The sequence below is a fragment of the Lepidochelys kempii genome, chromosome 11, assembly GCF_965140265.1.
Source record: "Lepidochelys kempii isolate rLepKem1 chromosome 11, rLepKem1.hap2, whole genome shotgun sequence".
Lineage (NCBI taxonomy): Eukaryota > Metazoa > Chordata > Testudines > Cheloniidae > Lepidochelys > Lepidochelys kempii.
In genome coordinates, this window is record NC_133266.1 from 34011101 (window position 1) to 34029098 (window position 17998).

General features: G+C 42.7%; 1 protein-coding gene across 4 annotated transcripts in view; it reads left to right on the forward strand.

The window, feature by feature from the left end:
- Positions 1 to 17998, forward strand: part of SLC4A10 (solute carrier family 4 member 10) — a 272821-nt gene that overhangs the window by 232792 nt on the left and 22031 nt on the right. For all 4 annotated transcript variants that reach the window (XM_073305622.1, XM_073305620.1, XM_073305621.1 and 1 more), the window contains exon 15: positions 14310 to 14415. In XM_073305622.1, coding sequence (XP_073161723.1) covers positions 14310 to 14415 — 106 coding nt within the window. The remainder of the gene's footprint in view (positions 1 to 14309; positions 14416 to 17998) is intronic.

The window sequence follows — 17998 nt, forward strand, 5'->3', positions numbered from 1 at the left end:
TCTGTCATCTGCTACCATTGAGAACAGTCTAGAGCCATCCTCTTTGGAACCCCCTTTCAGGTAGTTGAAAGCAGCTATCAAATCCCCCCTCATTCTTCTCTTCTGCAGACTAAACAATTCCAGCTCCCTCAGCCTCTCCTCATAAGTCATGTGTTCTAGACCCCTAATAATTTTTGTTGCCCTTCGCTGGACTCTCTCCAATTAATCCACATCCTTCTTGTAGTGTGGGGCCCAAAACTGGACACAGTACTCCAGATGAGGCCTCACCAATGTCGAATAGAGGGGAACGATCACGTCCCTCGATCTGCTCGCTATGCCCCTACTTATACATCCCAAAATGCCATTGGCCTTCTTGGCAACAAGGGCACACTGCTGACTCATATCCAGCTTCTCGTCCACTGTCACCCCTAGGTCCTTTTCTGCAGAACTGCTGCCTAGCCATTCGGCCCCTAGTCTGTAGCGGTGCGTTGGATTCTTCCATCCTAAGTGCAGGACCCTACACTTATCCTTATTGAACCTCATCATATTTCTTTTGGCCCAATCCTCCAATTTGTCTAGGTCCTTCTGTATCCTATCCCTCCCCTCCAGCGTATCTACCACTCCTCCCAGTTTAGTATCATCCGCAAATTTGCTGAGAGTGCAATCCACACCATCCTCCAGATCATTTATGAAGATATTGAACAAAACCGGCCCCAGGACCGACCCCTGGGGCACTCCACTTGACACCGGCTGCCAACTAGACATGGAGCCATTGATCACTACCCGTTGAGCCCGACAATCTAGCCAGCTTTCTACCCACCTTATAGTGCATTCATCCAGCCGATACGTCCTTAACTTGCTGACAAGAAACTGTGGGAGACCGTGTCAAAAGCTTTGCTAAAGTCAAGAAACAATACATCCACTGCTTTCCCTTCATCCACAGAACTAGTAATCTCATCATAAAAGGCGATTAGATTAGTCAGGCATGACCTTCCCTTGGTGAATCCATGCTGGCTGTTCCTGATCACTTTCCTCTCATGCAAGTGCTTCAGGATTGATTCTTTGAGGACCTGCTCCATGATTTTTCCAGGGTCCTGCAAAAACTCCTCCTCAGTCAAGGTAGAAGATCGGGTGTTCTTCATCTCTGACCATCTGTGATAGGACAGCTCCCAATCCTACTTCAGATGCATCTGTCTGTAAAATTAATTCTTTGTTGAAGTCCAGGGCTGTAAGCATGGAGATACTGCAGAGGACTGTCCGTAGATCCATGGATGCTTTCTTTGTGGCATCTGTCCACTTCCCCTTTTCCGGACCCTGGGCTTTTATCAGGTCTGTCAAGGGACTTGCTCTGGTGGCGAAATGGGAATAAATCGCCAGTAGTACCCCACCAAAAAAAAAAAAAAGCTTTTAGAAGGAAACGGGAGCTTTTCACCAGCATCTGACCATGTTCCTCCATTCTTGGCTAAAATCCATACCAGAACCTGGGCCTGTCCTATACGGACCCTCTTACAGAAACGAATTATTGTCTCCAATTTTGTTAGCTGCTTTAATTAGCTCTATATTCTGTTTACTTTTTCCTTTTGGGGGATTTTCCAAATAAGTTTTTAACTGTTAGCAAAGCTTTGGCTTCTGTAATTAGCAGTGGCCGAACTTCAAAAGGTTGAGAGATTAATTTCTATTTGGAAGCTTATCCAAAGCTTATCTGGGGCATGTCAACTCGGGAGCTGGAAGTGTAATTTCTGTCTTGGGTAGATATCCCCATGCTAGCTCTGATTGAGCTAGTAAACTAAAAACATCAGTGTATCTTCAACTGCATGGGTGGTGGGATGGGCTAGCTTCCCCAAGTACAATTCTGTCTGAAATCATAAATATATACTCAGGGCAGCTGATCCATCCTGGCATCTCTGTGGCTGCAGCTACACTGCTATTTTTAGTATGCTAGCTCCATCATAGCTAGTACAGGTATGTCTACCCAAGGTGGAAATTATACCTCCAGCTCCAGTGAAGACTCTAGCTGAATCTTTAAAGCTAAGCTGGAAAACTCAAGTTTTATTGTTAAATTTCCAGCATTCCCTGCCTCTGGGTGGAGAAGTTCTGGACAGCCTTCCAAGGAGAACAGTTGGGGCAAAGAAACCTAGCTGGCTTCAAGACGGAGTTTGATAAGTTATGCAGGGGATGGTATGTTGAAGCTGCCTACAATGGCATGTAACTGATCTGCGACTGCTAGTAGCAAATATCCCCAGTGGCCAGTGATGGGACACTAGATGGGAAGGGCTCTGAGTTACTACAGAGATTCTTTTCCAGGTGTCTGGCTGTTGGGTCTTGCCTAAAAGCTCAGGGTCCAACTCATCACCATATTTGGAGTCGGGAAGGAGTTTTCCATTGGGTCAGATTGGCAGAGATCCTAGGGTTTTTTTTGCTGCCTTCTGCAGCATGGAACAAGGGTCACTTGCAAGTTTAAATTAGTGTAAATGATAGATTCTCTGTAACTTGAAGCCTTTAAATCATGATTTGAGGACTTCAGTAACTCAGCCAGAGGTTATGGGTCTATTACAGGAGTGGGTGGGTGAGGTTCTGTATCCTGGAACATGCAGGAGGTCAGACTAGATGATCATGATGGTCCCTTCTGGCTTTAAAGTCTGAGTCTATGAGAAGGGTGGGCACTGTGTCCATGTGCTGAGTCTGGAAGCTTCTGGTTTGGGGGTGGGGGAGCCTGGCTCAGTTTTTTTTTTTCTCCTTCCCTCCCTCTCACAACTGCTTCAGGGCCCTGCCACATGTTTCTAGTGGACTGTGTGCATGTTTCTGTTGCTGTTTCTTTGATGGTGGCATGAACTTGACCTCAGAATGGTCACTGATTTTTGGCAAGCTGCCAACATTTTTCTGAGGAACACAAGTGAGAGAAAGGAAATGATGATTTGAATACTTTATCTCAGCCAAATCTGGTGGAATTTCCCAGGACAAAGAAAATGCATTCCTGTAGCCAGAAGGGATTCCAAGTATCAAAGTTCTGCTGCAGACAATGGAGATTTGGCAGAATCTCAAAAAAAACTTTGCAAGAATCCTTTCTAATGGAAAGTGTTAGACAACCTAAATATAGGAGTTGCTACCAGCCTCTCCTGTAATAAACTGCAGAGGTCAGTAATAAGAGTAATTAGGACAATCAGTTTCTAACAGGTAGACATAAGTATTTGGATGTAACAAAATTGTAAGTCATTCTAAAATCATTCCTAAAATTTCACTTCTGCCAGTTTACCTGCAAGAAGTGAATTAAAATTTAACAAAAGACAACGACCTCAAATAACTGAATAATCTTTTACTGAGTAACCACATGGTCTAATTAATGTACCTCTTGTCCTGTTTCTCTTCCCATGCTTTTTTTTTACTATCTTCACTTTTTTGCATCATGCCTGGATCTTGGTCCTGATCCGCAATGAGCTACATGCAGGAGGATCAACGCACTCAAAGCCAGCCCAGTGACTTCAGTGGGGACATATGTGGATGCAGGATTGGGGCCTTAGGTTGTAACATCTTTAGAGCAGGGATTCAGAAATAATGAAAAATATTAATAGTCACAACAGTTCACTCGAAGGACAAATGTAAATTCTATCTTTAAAGTGTTCTTCAGTGTGCTACTGTGCTGCAGTGTGAATATTTTTTTTCAGGAGTATTGCCTTGAAGAAATTAAAATGGCAACTCTGTAGGTCACATAAACATGTAATCTGTTTATGTGGTGTGCACATACTTTTTGGCCTGTTTCTTATTACTGTGACCTTTTTGTACTTTTATTGACCTTGGTGTTTGTAAATTGGCATGGCAATCCCTTCTCATTTCTCCCCACTCCTCCTCCTGCTGCTTTCTCCTGTTTTCCTTGCATTTATAAAATGTTTCTTCTTGTGATGGGAAAACAAGGTTTTAAATGTGGACACTGAATGTCAGGATAGGTTTCTTTGACAAAAATGTCGTGCTTGTCCTACTTCTTCCCCAATCGTGTGAGTTAAAAATGCTAATGGGAGCTGAAGAGCAGAACAAAATAGGCATCTTAGGTGAAAGGAGTACTGCTTTAAAAACAATGATCCAGTATTCGTAAGTATCTTAAGATGCTGCTTATCTTTTCTTCAAATATGGGACATAAATCACTTCTTTGGTTGATATTTCTGGGTTCTTGGGACCTTATGATATATCTACACAGCATAGTAAGCCTGTGTGATCCGCACCTGCAGACTTGATGTCTCCAAGCCTGCGCTTGAGTGTCCACACTGCATTGGAAACCCAGGCCTCACAACTATCCTGGTGTGTCCATACCGTACCACACAGACTAGAGTCACAATTTCAGCTACTATGGTTTATACCATCATATCCCAGGGATCCTAGTGCCCTCGCCAGTATAGCTGCCTTATGACTTCATTCATAGTGGTTTGTCAGGGAACTTGTGTGTCCGTCCCACTAGAAGTGACTGGTTATAGTTCACCAGCACACCCAGCCAAGCTATTCTGTGCTGAATGCTCCCAGCAGCCGGAACCATCAACATGGATCCCAATGCAGTGGAAGAACTTCTCCACCTCCTGATGTCAGATTATTTTGGGAATCAGGTGGCACATCTGTGGGACACTGGTGGACATTCTGGTGGCAGTTTTTGAGCTGCTGAAATTACCTCTCAGAGGCAGATAATGCCTTGCCAGCTGCAGTCCAGCTGATGCTGCTTGTGCCTGTTGCCTTAGCTGCAGCTTCCCCCTGTGTAGACCATCATTTCCAGAGTAGGGCTGCAAGCATAGATTGGTGGGATCCCTTCATAAAGCGGACATGAGTTGACAATTGGGCCCAGAATTTTTGCATGAAGAAGCAAACGTTCCTGGAGGTTTGTGATTAGCTTGCCTCGGCCCTTCAGTGCCACAACAACCACATAAGGGTCTAGAAGTGGGTCGCTGTAGCTACCTGGAAGCTGACTAGCCCACACTGCTACAGGTCTGTGGCTAACCAGTTTGGAGTTGGCAAATCAACTGTGGGTGGTGTTTTGGCAGAGGTTTGTGAAGCAATCAGGACTGTGATGTACCCAAAGGTGGGTGTGATTCCAAATATTCCTCAAATAATTGCTGGCTTTGAGAGAATGCATTTCCCAGACTGCACTGGAGCTGTCTATGAGACTCATGTGTGTATAGTTTGCCCTCTGCAAGGAGCACATCAGTACATAAACCGCAAAGGGTATTACTCCATCATGATGCAGGCCCTGGTCAACCACAAGGGCCGATACATGGATACTAACGTGGAATACATGATGCTAGGGTGTTCCAGAGAGTGGGAGTTTGCCTTCATGGAGATGCTAGGACACTGTTATAAATGAAGTCACTGTCCCTACTGTTATTCTAGGGTATCCCGCTTAAACCATGTTGCCATGGCTTATGAAACCATACCCTGATTTCAGAAGACCCGGCAAAACAAGGTTCAACTACACACTCAGTAGCTGTAAGATGGTGGTGGAATATGAATTTGAAATCCCGTTGGCTCTGCCTTCAGAACCATTGGATTCCAGTGTCATCAATGCAGTCTGCATTATTGTGTTCTGCTATGTTCTGCTCAATGTCTGCAAGGACCAGGAATAACCTTTTTGCCAGTAGTGGACTCAAGACATCACTGGGTTTCTGAACAGGCACACATATCCAGACAGCATACCTGTCCTGACTGGTGCTGGATCCACATGTGCCATCAAGAATGCTTTGACCACCCATATAATGGGTTTGCATGGTCCCATGTATGAAAGGGAATGAAATGGAATTTGAGGGTGTCTATAGGTGTGGGTATTTGTTTTAAATGTGTTGGTATTCTGTATTATGAATTTTGGAAACACTTTCATAAAATGTATGGAAATGTGTTATGCATTTTATCAATACCGGCCATGTGCTTCAACTCTCAGTTTGTGGATTACTGTGATGACATTTATTGTAAATTTTTATTATGAAATTTATTGCGAATGGGCATGTGGTGACATTTTTTTTAATTTAATGCCACTTTTAACGTTACATACAGTAAAACTTGCTATTGTAACCTTTTGTGCAAATTCAATACTTAATTTTATGCAGGTATTTATATACCAAAGTTAGAACTAGAAAAGCAGACCAGCTGCCATCAAAACTTACAACACAGTAAACAAACTCAGTGCCAAAACAGTGAATGGTGCATGTTCCCAAATGACATGTTCAGCTATTCCTGGGTATCCTCTGTCCTCCTGTTTTTGGCCTTTCTGGTGCATTTTGCATGTGCAGGCTGCAGGTGGACTGGAGTGATTGAATGCAGAGGGTACATTTGTCTGTTCTGGGTGCTCTTGTTTATTGCCTGTGACATGGTCCAGCCAGCCTCTGAATTGTCCAAAGACTGCCTCACCTGCAGGATACAATAGCATGGAGAGGACTCAAGGTCTGCAGGAGGTGAAGGTGGCAGTGGAGCCTGCAGGCTGGTAGCCATGAGTACAAGTAACTGCTCAAACAGCTCCTCCTGCTGTGCTCTGTCTTCATCCCTCAACCTGCAGTCTGTCCACCACTCTCTTCTTGCACCGTGCAGCCTCTGTCTCTTTTTCCACCCACCTTGCATCCTTCGCCTTCTGATACTCCATTTGGTCCTTCTGGGACTCTGTCTGCTGATTTGTTTTATCTAGTAGAATCTCTTCCATCCACTCATCTTGGACTTTCTCTTTGCCTGCAGTAGGGCGGCTTCTGGTGCCTCAGTCAAAGATGCTGCTTTAATTAAAGGCCAAAAGATGACACTTTTTATCAGTGGGCTTTATTTTATACATACAAAAGGTACCCACCACTTCCAACATTCTTTGGAGCAGCACTGAAAGGCATCACATATCCTGGCAAGATGCATGTAAAAATTCAATTGAAATGATTTCTATATCTCCTTGATTATTTTCCAGAGTGGGGAAGAGTAAGGGAGCTTATGAGTTGTCTAAACACTGACTATGGTTTTTCAAACCTTTCAGGCAGGGCAAGAACTGGAGAACATTGATATTCTGTAGGTCCCCATGTGGAAGCGTGCACTTCTTTTCCAGGCCAGTGGAGGACAGCCATCCATCTGTTCTAAGAAGATATTTAGGCATCTAAAGAATGACCAGTGTGTGTTGCTGTGGAGGGGGCTATTGAATTACAGAGGTGGCACTAATAAGTATGCCCTGCTCTGGAACATAGCAGATCATCCAGAGTCCTACTTTGTGAGTGTTCACTTTCATCACCAGCCAATGATGGGGGACAGTTCTTAGTAAAATGAGCAAGTTGCTGAGTTAGCATGGACATGTAGTACATCCTCCTAATGAGCACCCTGAATCCACGCACAGACCTGTCTGCCATGGGGACCCCTAAGCCAGATAGACAGCCACCCTCTGCTATAATTTGAATTCATATATTAAATCCAGCAGTGGACTAAATACACACTTGGTTTTGTTTGGATTCTAACAGCCTGTTTTTCTGGGACTCAGTTTACAGGTGGTCCAGGACAGTGTGGGCATGGCTGATTTATAAGATGCTCTATATTACATGGGAGGGGTACATGAGGCTGTTAATTGTGGAGCCCCCACCCATACTTATAACAATCCATGAGTGACCAGTAAAAATCTCATAACTGCTTGTTTACTGTTTTTTTTTTTTTTTTTTTTTTAATTCCATGGGATGTCTGGAGGAAGGGGGGCGGGGGTGCTAGGGGAATGGCGTGGGTTCTGCCCCGAACAGAAGCGCACCAAAACCCCTGCTTGTTTGAAGAACTTAATAGGGCCACTAACCAAAAATCCCTTCCATTCATATATTAATAACAACAAACAAACAAACAAACAGCAGAAACTTACTAGGCTCCGCCTCCGGCACTTGCTCTGATACCACTTGTGCAGTCGGCTGCTCCCCAGGGCCATCCCCATACAGCTCCTCTGAGTATGGCTATAGGACGTGCTGCAGAGTGGCAGTATAACCTCTTCAGTTACCCGCCTCAGCACCAGGGTCACCTCTTGCCCCTCATCCAACAGCAGGCTCTCCTCCAGCTGTGCTTGTGACTGGGGAGTTATAAGGGTGCCAACCCTGCTCAGCCGATTGTGATGCAACACTGTGGGCTCAGTGCTCCCTATAGTTCCCAGTCAAATTCCTCGTAAAAAGGGCAGGAAAATGGGGAATTCCCAGAGGTGCTGTTAGAATCTTTGACTTAGCGGTACTCTGTCTTCAGAAGCTCAATCTGCTCTGTGTATTGTTCTGCTCTCCAGTCAATCCCCACTGGTAACAGCCACTCGGATATAGCTTTGTAGACATAACTGTTTTTTGTGTTCTTGCTAAAGTTAAATGTCTTGCTCAACTCATGCCCAAGGTTAACCAGAATCCAGCTTTGTTCCTCAGGCCACCTAGCAGCACGCCTGGTGCAGGTCTTCTTTGTGCTGGCCGTATTAATATGTGTGAGGGTTGACTGTTTCCAGTTGAGCATGGAAATGAAGGGTAAAATGCTGAGCAGCTGTATTTGAACCACAAGGTTGCTTCTGTTTCCTGGGAAGCGAGTGTGAGAAATTATGGGATGGACAGGCAGAGAAGCACAGGGATAATGTTAGCGGACTCTCCAGACCAAAGGCTGGTGACCTGGATTTGAGTTGCATCCACACTGTAAAGTGCCAAGGCTTTGACCCACATCACAACAGGACTCAGGCTCTGACCCACCCCCCAATAGGATCCATGGGCCTGAGTCAGACTGATTTGTGTGTGAATGGAAGGAGGGCCTGAGTCAGAGCCCAGGCTTTTGTGCTTTGTAGACATAACTGTAGACACTTTGTCTTTCTTTATTGGTTGGGGGTTTTTTTTTTCCAAAGTGATGAGTTCATGTTGTTTCTTAACCAAATAATTCTTCACCAGAAGTTACTCAATTATTAACAGATTACATTGAATAATTTCAGAGTGATTTCTTGGCATAGTAGTATGCATATTACAATCTGTCTTGGTATTGACATGTACTTAAGAATTAGGAGTAGAAAATCCCACTCTTTGATTTACTTAAGAAGCCAAGTTCATGTCAATCTGGCATGTCTTGTAAGGAGTATAGCAATCAGTGCCTGTGCAGCGTATCATGAAGACGAGTTTTGCCACATACAGTGCTGCACACGTACCAGCGTTAAACGTTTCATGGTCTGTACATTAAAGGCACAGTTTATTTAGAGGCAAATTCTCCTAATTTTTATCTTGCAAAGTCCCGTGGCAATTGAAATCAGTAGAACTGCAGCGAATGTAAGTCAGAACAGAATTTGGCCCCTGGCTTAGAGTGTTCCTCATTAGCACCACGGATATAAAACTGAGTTTGAATTAAATTAATGAATTATTTTAAATTATTTTTAATTTAAATGTTCATTTGCTGTCCCTTGCAATGCCTTCTGATCCTTCCTACTACAGAGTGACTAAACCCCTCCTAGTTGCCTAATCCTCCAGTGATTTCCCTCTTTTTCCAAAAATTATACTAACCTCATCATCCAGTTCCTCCAGCTTCGACACAACAACTGTTTCCCCTTTCCCTCCACCTATGCCTCCCATCAGCCAGAACTCTATCCTACCTACCATCCAACTAATTTCCCAGGTGTTACCCTCCCCTTCCCCCCATGCTGCTTCTTCTGTCTCTCTTTTGCCTGTATGGCATCTGCCCTTCTCACTTTCCAATTGTTGACACCCTCCTCACTATCACCTCCTCTACTCTGGAAACCCTAGAGAGGGTCCCACATGGCTCACTCTTACCCCTCAATCACCCAGTTTTCAGGTGTTATGCAGTCTAAGCCACGTAATTTCTAAGGATTATGAAGACTTTACAAAGACTTTGGCTAGTTTTGCTATGTATATTGACTTTTCTCTTAAACCATGGATACAGTACATTCTAATAATCAGAATTTAACAGTGACATCCTCCATACAGAACATGTAGTACCATACTTCTAAACTCCCATTAGATCACATCTGTTTTCACAGAGAGATGTTTCTCGTCTTGGAAGGGGGTTGAGCTCTCATCTCAGAACCATTTCTTCGTGAAAGCTTTTAGATGAAGTGTCAGTGTGAAAATGCCTCCCACATAGTAGAACTTCTTTTATGAACATTACCCCTTAATGGCTGCAGACCATGGAGCGGCTGACAGTACATGGACTCCATTCTAGAAAAGCCAGAGTCTCAGTTAACAAAGGTTTATATTTTTGAATGTTAGGAAATGATAACAAAATGAGGAATTGTTTTTGTATTTGTAGATTTCTGCTTTCCTGACTGACTTTTTGGTAGCTCAGCATTTATCCTTCCTTCCACGATTCCAAGAAACCAGATCCCTTGCCATTTCCTTACTCTGATATTTTAAACGTGTCTTGTCATATATGTAGTGTAGCCGTAGCCATGTCATTAGAGAGACAAGGTGGGTGATGCAAGGTAATATCTGAAGTTTGTTCAATAAAAGAGAAATGTGAGAACCCTTTGCATTTAGGTAAAACATTAACCAAAGGCCACGGATGCAAAAAGTAGCATTTTGTCACTAGATTGGTTCTGCCAACAGAGGTGCTATAGTTTCGCCATCTTATTTTTGTCCATAATGACACCTAAGGGTTCACTACCTTTAATACTGGCAGTCCTTCCCTTTTGTATTTTTATCTGTGAAAACAGCAATTTCTTCCTAGCAAATCATTATGTATCTATTAGCATAACCAAAATGATTGCTAAGGTGCTGACTTATTACTCTTTCCACAAAGGGTAGTAAAGAATATTATTTGGCAAATGTGGTGTTTAAAACTATACTACATTACTTTAAAAACATATTTGTAGAAGTGTCCATAGCACATTGCTGTTTGATTTGAACAAGGCATGAACTCTTCAACAGGTCAGACAGTGTGTCTTAGATGCTGAGTAGGTGCCAACCATAAACCTTTAACTTTATAGCATTCTACTAGGAATCTTTGAACCTGCAATAGAGACAGTGAGTTATTACTTATTCCAGCTTTGTGTGCACCATTTTATCACACCACAGACAATATTCTGAGGAAGATAAAAAAACACGGCTGGTGCACACTGCAATGTATTTTACTTTAGTCCTGAGGGCTTAGCTCACTATTACAGGAAACAAAGTAGTAATGAAAGGGACTTTAATTTCATGTTATTGCTGCTGTATTCCCCTTTACTTATTTTAACTTAAGATTTTAAAATATAAAACCTCACACTGTTAGTAAAATGTCCCTGAACACAATATTCCTGCTGACTAATAAATTTGACTAATAAATTCCTGCTGAATTATAGCTTGGAAAAGGCTCTCCTGTGTCACTACAAACATCCATCTGCTGGCTGCATTGCTCCCAAGAGCATATATTTTCTCCAGAGACATAAGATTATTTGAAGAGACATAGTGGAAATCTCATCTTTTACCACCTAGGGCCACTTCAATATTAAGCCAGAATTTTCTGAGGCATTCCCTTAAACTATAGTTTCTGTATTCCCTGTAGCAGCACTTGTTCAGTGATAATCACAACAAACTGGTGTCTTTAACAGAGTGAACATCTACTTTGGCTTTAATTCTGTGTATCTGGGAGAAAACAAAAGAGTTTGATCCACTCACCAAGGATCTAATTCTGCTCCCACTTAAATCAATGGCAAGACTCACATTCATTTTAATGGTGCAGGCTCAAGACTTGGTCTGTGTGAACTGTGCTTACACAAATATCCCGAAGAGAAATGGTCAACCACTAACAAATGTCTATGGAATTTAGTAAATGATAGTTCATGTCTCCCTGGGAAGAACTCAGTGATAATGCTGGTGAGAAGGGATCTATTTATATAGTGGTATACAATGTGACTGACCAAACCACAAAATACACCCAATATTTTCAGGTGTTTGATTTTTATTGTTAGAATTATGAAATTCCAAAAGGTAAATTATTCAGAATATTTATTAAATCCTCTCACCAGTTATCACACTTCTGACTGTAAGGCGTTAGAAACGTTTTGCATAGTGTATCTAACTTTTAAATGTAACTTTATAATTTATAACTCATTCAGATATACAGTTTAGTATGGTGACATGCACAGTCTTCCCTTCTATTGAGAAAGAGGCACCCTGTGTCACCCTGGCTACTGTAATCACAAAGCCAATGGGCCATATCGTACTGTCTATCCAGTCTGTGATCAGCACTGGACTTCAGGAGGCAGGAAGCCTCTGGCCCATTGTGTTCACAGGAAATAGTAACTGGAAATAGCCACATGTGCATTATTACACAAACACTTGCAATAATGTAGCTGATACATTGTCACACATCAACTTTATTATGCTACTTTTATCCAGTATTAATCTATTTATTTCATTCAGTAATATTTTGAACTAAGTTTTGAACACATTCACTCTGCACTCAGGGCGTGATCCAAAGCTCATTGAAGCCTGTTGAAAAATTCAGGTGACTGAATTGGGGCATCCATTTCTAAGTTTCTTTGTATGGTGTTGCTTTATTTTATGTTCATGGGTTGTTATTTTTTTCATTATTTCTTTCATTTTTAATAATATGATTTCATTTAAAGTAAAACCAAGAAGGTCTACAAAGAAAATATGTCTATAAATGTTAAATAACAGGTGTGGGTTCACATGTATAGTACTTCAGTGGACATGTAATAGTACTACTTTGTGTTTTGCAGTATAGAGAGCTGCAGTTTTCATCTGCAAAACATAAAGTACTTTATAAACCTGGGTAAGAATTCCTATCCCTGTTTTATGGATAGGGAAACAGGCAAAGAGAAGGTTAATGACTTGTCTAAGTGCATACTGTGGTTCAGTGATGGAGTCAGGATTTGAATACAGATCTAGAGACTCCCACCTTTCACTTAGTCTACCAGGCCACAGCTGTCCAGGAAATGTTTAACACTAAGCGTGGCATAGCATTTTTTGCAGCTGTTATTGCTAGTTTTGTACTGTAGGTTTTAAGTGTGCTTGACTGAAGAATGCTGCAAGGCAAGATGTTTTTCCTTTCAGAATCTGCAAAACACCGTACATACTCTTTAAACTCTGCTGAGGAGCAAGCCTCCCACAGCTGCTTCAGATGCTTAAGACTTAATTTTGATTTTAAATTGCCTGTTTGGAGCATTGTCCTCCCACGCTGCCTCTGCCACATTTCCTGTGTTCAAATACAAACTTTAAAATGAAAATGAAACTTTAAGAGCAGCTGTGGAGGAGGGGGGAAATGGCAGATGCAGTGCTGCATGTCCTAGGGCTAATGCAAAATCCTGACAGGGGAAACACAGCACGGTTAGATTATGAGGAATGCATGACTCTAGAGCCGGGGTGGGCAAACTTTTGGGCCCGAGGGCCACATCTGGGTATGGAAATTGTATGGCTGGTCATGAATGCTCATGAAATTGGGGTTGGGGTGCGGGAGGGGCTGAGGGCTCTGGGTTGGGACTGGGACTGAGGAATTGGGGATGCACGAGGGTGCTCCCGGCTGGGACCAAGGGGTTTGGAGGGCTGGAGAGGGATCAGGGCTGGGGCAGGGGGTTGGGGCACACGGGTGGTCAGGGTGCAGGCTTTGGGCAGTGCTTACCTCAAGCAGCTCCTGGAAGCAGCGGCATGACTCCTCTCCAGCTCCTACACGGAGGCATGGCCAGGCGGCTCTGTGCGCTGCCCCATCTGCAGGCACGGCCCTTGCAGCTCCCATTGACCATGGTTCCTGGCCAATGGGAGCTGCAGGGGCGGCACTTAGGGCAGCGGCAGTGTGCAGAGCCCCCTGGCTGCCTCTACACGTAGGAGCCGGAGAGGGGACATGTGGCTGCTTCGGGGAGCTGCACAGAGTGGGGCAAGCCCTTGACACTGCTCCCCAGCTGGAGCGCCAGAGCGGGGCAAGCCCTGGACCCCACTCCCCAGCAGGAGCTCGAGGGCCAGGTTGCAACGTCTGAAGGGCCAGATGTGGCCCCCGTGCTGTAGTTTGCCCACCCCTGCTCTAGAGCCCAGAGCCATGAATAATAGATCATCTCCATGCAGGAAACTTCAGAGATATGGGCTTAATAGCACTGGCACATACTCAATACCAAGTCAGTGCTCTTAATGAAATCTGGAGTACATTAATAGAATAAAAAGAAAATTGTGTTATTATGTATAATCAGTTTCATGTGTCACCACAATGTTATGTACTATATATGCACATGTACTTCACTGTGAAGTATGCTCCTGCAGTACTGATAATTACTGATCTATATTCAGAATTCACTGAATTAAACTGAACTAAAATCATATTAAAAAGTAGAGCACCATTTTAATATACTAATGCCATAAGCATAATAAAGAGTTTAGATTTTGTAAGTAAATACAAAAAATATTTCTTTATCTTTTCAGATGTAGTTGTGTGGAGCCAGATAATCCTAGCAATAAGACCTTGCAATATTGGAATGACCAAAATATCTCTGCATCGGACATAACTTGGGGAAACCTAACAGTGTCAGTAAGTGAAGTACTGAAACCTAATAAATCCATGAACATGAATGTTATCTTTTCTGCTATAGTCATATTAATAAATTACATTGCTCCAGTTATGATTGTATTGTTTAAATAAGGCTCATACAGTACTTTGCTGAACAAAGGTTAATGTAGATTTTGTATCATTAATATTTTTAGAAACTTTTTGCTCGATAATTATATAATCTTTATTAGTATTGTGATACAGCAGGGCCAGAGGGCAGCAGGAGAATGATAAATAGGTATATAAGCTCCAGGATGATTAAGGCTTTATTCTCTGTGGACTGAGGAGAGGTTACTACAGGATAATTAGAGCACCTGGAGCCAATTAAGGCCCTGGGAGGGAGCTGGCTGGAGAGGTCACCTGGTGAGGTGCTGCTGTGCCTTGGAGGTGGGGTCTCACCTGAGCCCCACCACGACCCCGCTGCCTCTCCCCCTCTGACAGGGAGAGGGGCTGCTCTCACGTAGCAGGGGCTACCGGCAGGGCTGGGCCGGCCTCTCCTCCCCAAGGAGGAGGGAAGGAGAGATGACTGTAGTTTGCAAGGATACTGTTATTGACCAGAGGATCAGAGTACCAGGGTAAGCAAAACGCTGCCCAAGCAGAGCAGGGGGACTCCCCAGGCACAGAGGACCGAGAGAAACCCTGCCCAAGGGGAAAGAGGATAAGAAGCCCATGAAGCTGAAGGAGCTGGGACCCATAGTAGGGGGCGGACCAGGATCCCTTCCCTGCTCCCTTTCTCTCCCACACCAGGGCAATAACGGAGCTGTCAACACTCAAGAATAGGGGCAAGGAACAGCGCCCTGACACATCACACCAAGGGAAAGAGTGGGACCCAGCACAGTAGTGTCGGCCATTTGCCACAGTACATGTTAAAGCAACAATGTGCATCATTGTGCACTGCTTTAAAAAGTGTGTTTACATACTAACAGAGAAGTATGACTGAGATTAAGTCTAAACACATCAAATGACAACAATGGATTTGACCTAAATTCTACCAGATGGCAAAACCAAAGCTGCCTTGTCTAAAAAGAATCTATAAGCTTCTATTTCCACTAAAAAAACCTTCCAGCTGTTCAGGCTACACTGACAGGGGAAAGAGAGCATTTGTTAACATCCTAGTTAGTTGCTAACTGTCTATTTTACCCATTCCTTTAATGTCAGCTATGTACTGTGTTACTATTGGAGTTGTATAAACATTTCCTTGAAATAAAAGAAATCAAGCCACCATTCTACAGCACCTAGTGCAAAATGTATTATTCTTGAAAGGCTTGTTTCACACACAAAATATTTGTTCCTGAACTATATATTTTTCTGGATAGGATTGGAGCCAGAGAACCTTACACTTATTATTTTCCTTTCCCTCAGCTGCTTTTGAAGCTCGATTGTAAATGGCATATTTGAACACTCTTTTTGAAGGCTCTTTTTCTTTTCTTGCAATATTTTCTTCTTTGTAAACGGTCATTTCATTACAAAGCCAATGACAATTCAGTCTAGAAAGAGAGAAAACTGGGGCAGGCTCATGAGACTCACAAGACCAGGCTTGTTTGATTTCTTCAATAGGCAGAGTCGTCATCATAGACATGTAGTCTTTCATTTTCATGAATTTCTTTTCAGAAAATTAGAAACCTTTCAAAAGCAGAACTCAGATTTGCCTTGGTTTAGTCCACTAAAGTCTATAAATGTTAATTCAGTTGATATTGTATTCTTTCTACAGTATAGATTTTCAACCCGGGAGTTGCCCCCCAATCCAAGGGAGTGACACAAAGATCTAAAGAGGGTCATAACCACTTCTCTTTCTTTATGGATTGATGGGAGAGTGTGTAGGGGTTGTCCCTGAAACTTTTTTGTGTTGTAACATGGGGTCACAGTATGGAAAATGTTAAGAACCACATTCTCAGGGATCCCAGTGTTTTAGGGGGAATATTCTAAAGTTTTCAGCAAAGACCTAACAGCCTGAGCTCTCAGAATAACAAGAGAAGGTATCGCTATCACAGTGTTTCTCAGAGTATATTTGTAGCTTAGATATGAAATAACTAATTCTGTTTTAACAATAAATGTTACTAAGCCCTAATGTGTTATATTAAGCAGCTGAAAAATTGAACACAATGAAGGATTCAGGAATATATAACTCAGCTTCCCCTCAAAGATACAATAATCTAGTTTAAATTGAGACCCGTATGATTGAACAGATTGAACAGATTTTCCAATATCCCCCATGCTTGTCAAATAAATATCCTGATTTCCTGACGATTATATATTTATTCATGATTTGAAATTCCTTGATGTCATTCGCAACCCCTCCCTGGTGCCAAAATATGCCAGTAATAGACTACAGTGATTTGTTCTGGTCACACACAGACAGCACAGTATTTCCACATATTAACTCTTGTTAGTGTTCCTGGTGGTCGGCCTCATAAGTGTAATGCTTAGCAAGGACACAGGGGTCAAGTTTATCAGAAGAGCAAAGAAATTACATTTTATTAACTGCACAAACACTTGGCTGAGTCTGCTCAGATTTCTGCAAATTGCTAGTTTGCTCTGGGCCTGCTTAGAGTCTTTATACAGGCATTAGTATAGTCAGTTAGTAAATTGATTTCTATTCTTACAGGATAAAATTCACCCTTTGTGCATAGGCCATCATAAAGAGACCGTGTGCCTTGGTTTAACCAGGGCTGTTGTACTTTTTCATCTGGTGTCCCTAAGTCCTGAGAACTTCTTTTGGGATGCCTGAAATGTCCTGTTTTTTCATTTCATCAAAGTTTTCTGGTTTTTGATACCTACTGACTATTTGTCCCAGATGTATTGCTATACTGATATATATGTTTTGCACTCCCTTGTCTCACTCTCATCCCATACTAGGGTGTATTTCATGCCAATCATTCTTCAAAACCAAAGCTTGTCATCAATTGTCCAGCCATGGTACTGCAATATGAATTTGATGAGTCAGTGACTCAGTGTAATTAATGAAAAAATTCTGCTCTGGCAGCATATAATGGGAAGGAATAAGGTATTTGGTAGTTGTTATAGCCTCACTTCTCCTTCTTTCTGTGGTGAGCAGAACCATAAAGAGGAGGAAAGTGTGGGACAGAGTCCATGGGGATGGGGCAGAGCTTTGCCCTTCTTTGATCTGCTCCAGGGGGAGCTTTTCTGACATAAATCGAGCAGGTCAAAGAAGAGTGCCAAAATGTAGAGTACCTGAGTATTCTATGACTCTAATAAATGTTGTCACAAAAGTGCCCCAGTTTGTTATTTTGACAATATGGTCAGTTACTTATTCACCGTATAAGTCTTCTCCCATAGTCAGGGTATTGGAGAGTGGACCGCTCAATTCTGGTTATTCTGTTTCTTATATTCCTTTACTTAGTGAGTGAACAGTGGGATTCCATGTTCTATAGTTCACATCTTCATAGATGTTCCACATTTCTGTGCTCATTGTTTAGGAAGCTGAACACATCTGTCTTTATGGCTGTCTGTCAATCATTTGTTTAGATTTCTACTAGAGGTGTATCTGAAACTTTTAAGGTTTACATGTGAGATTTAGGTTGCAGCGGACTTGTATGCTATCTTT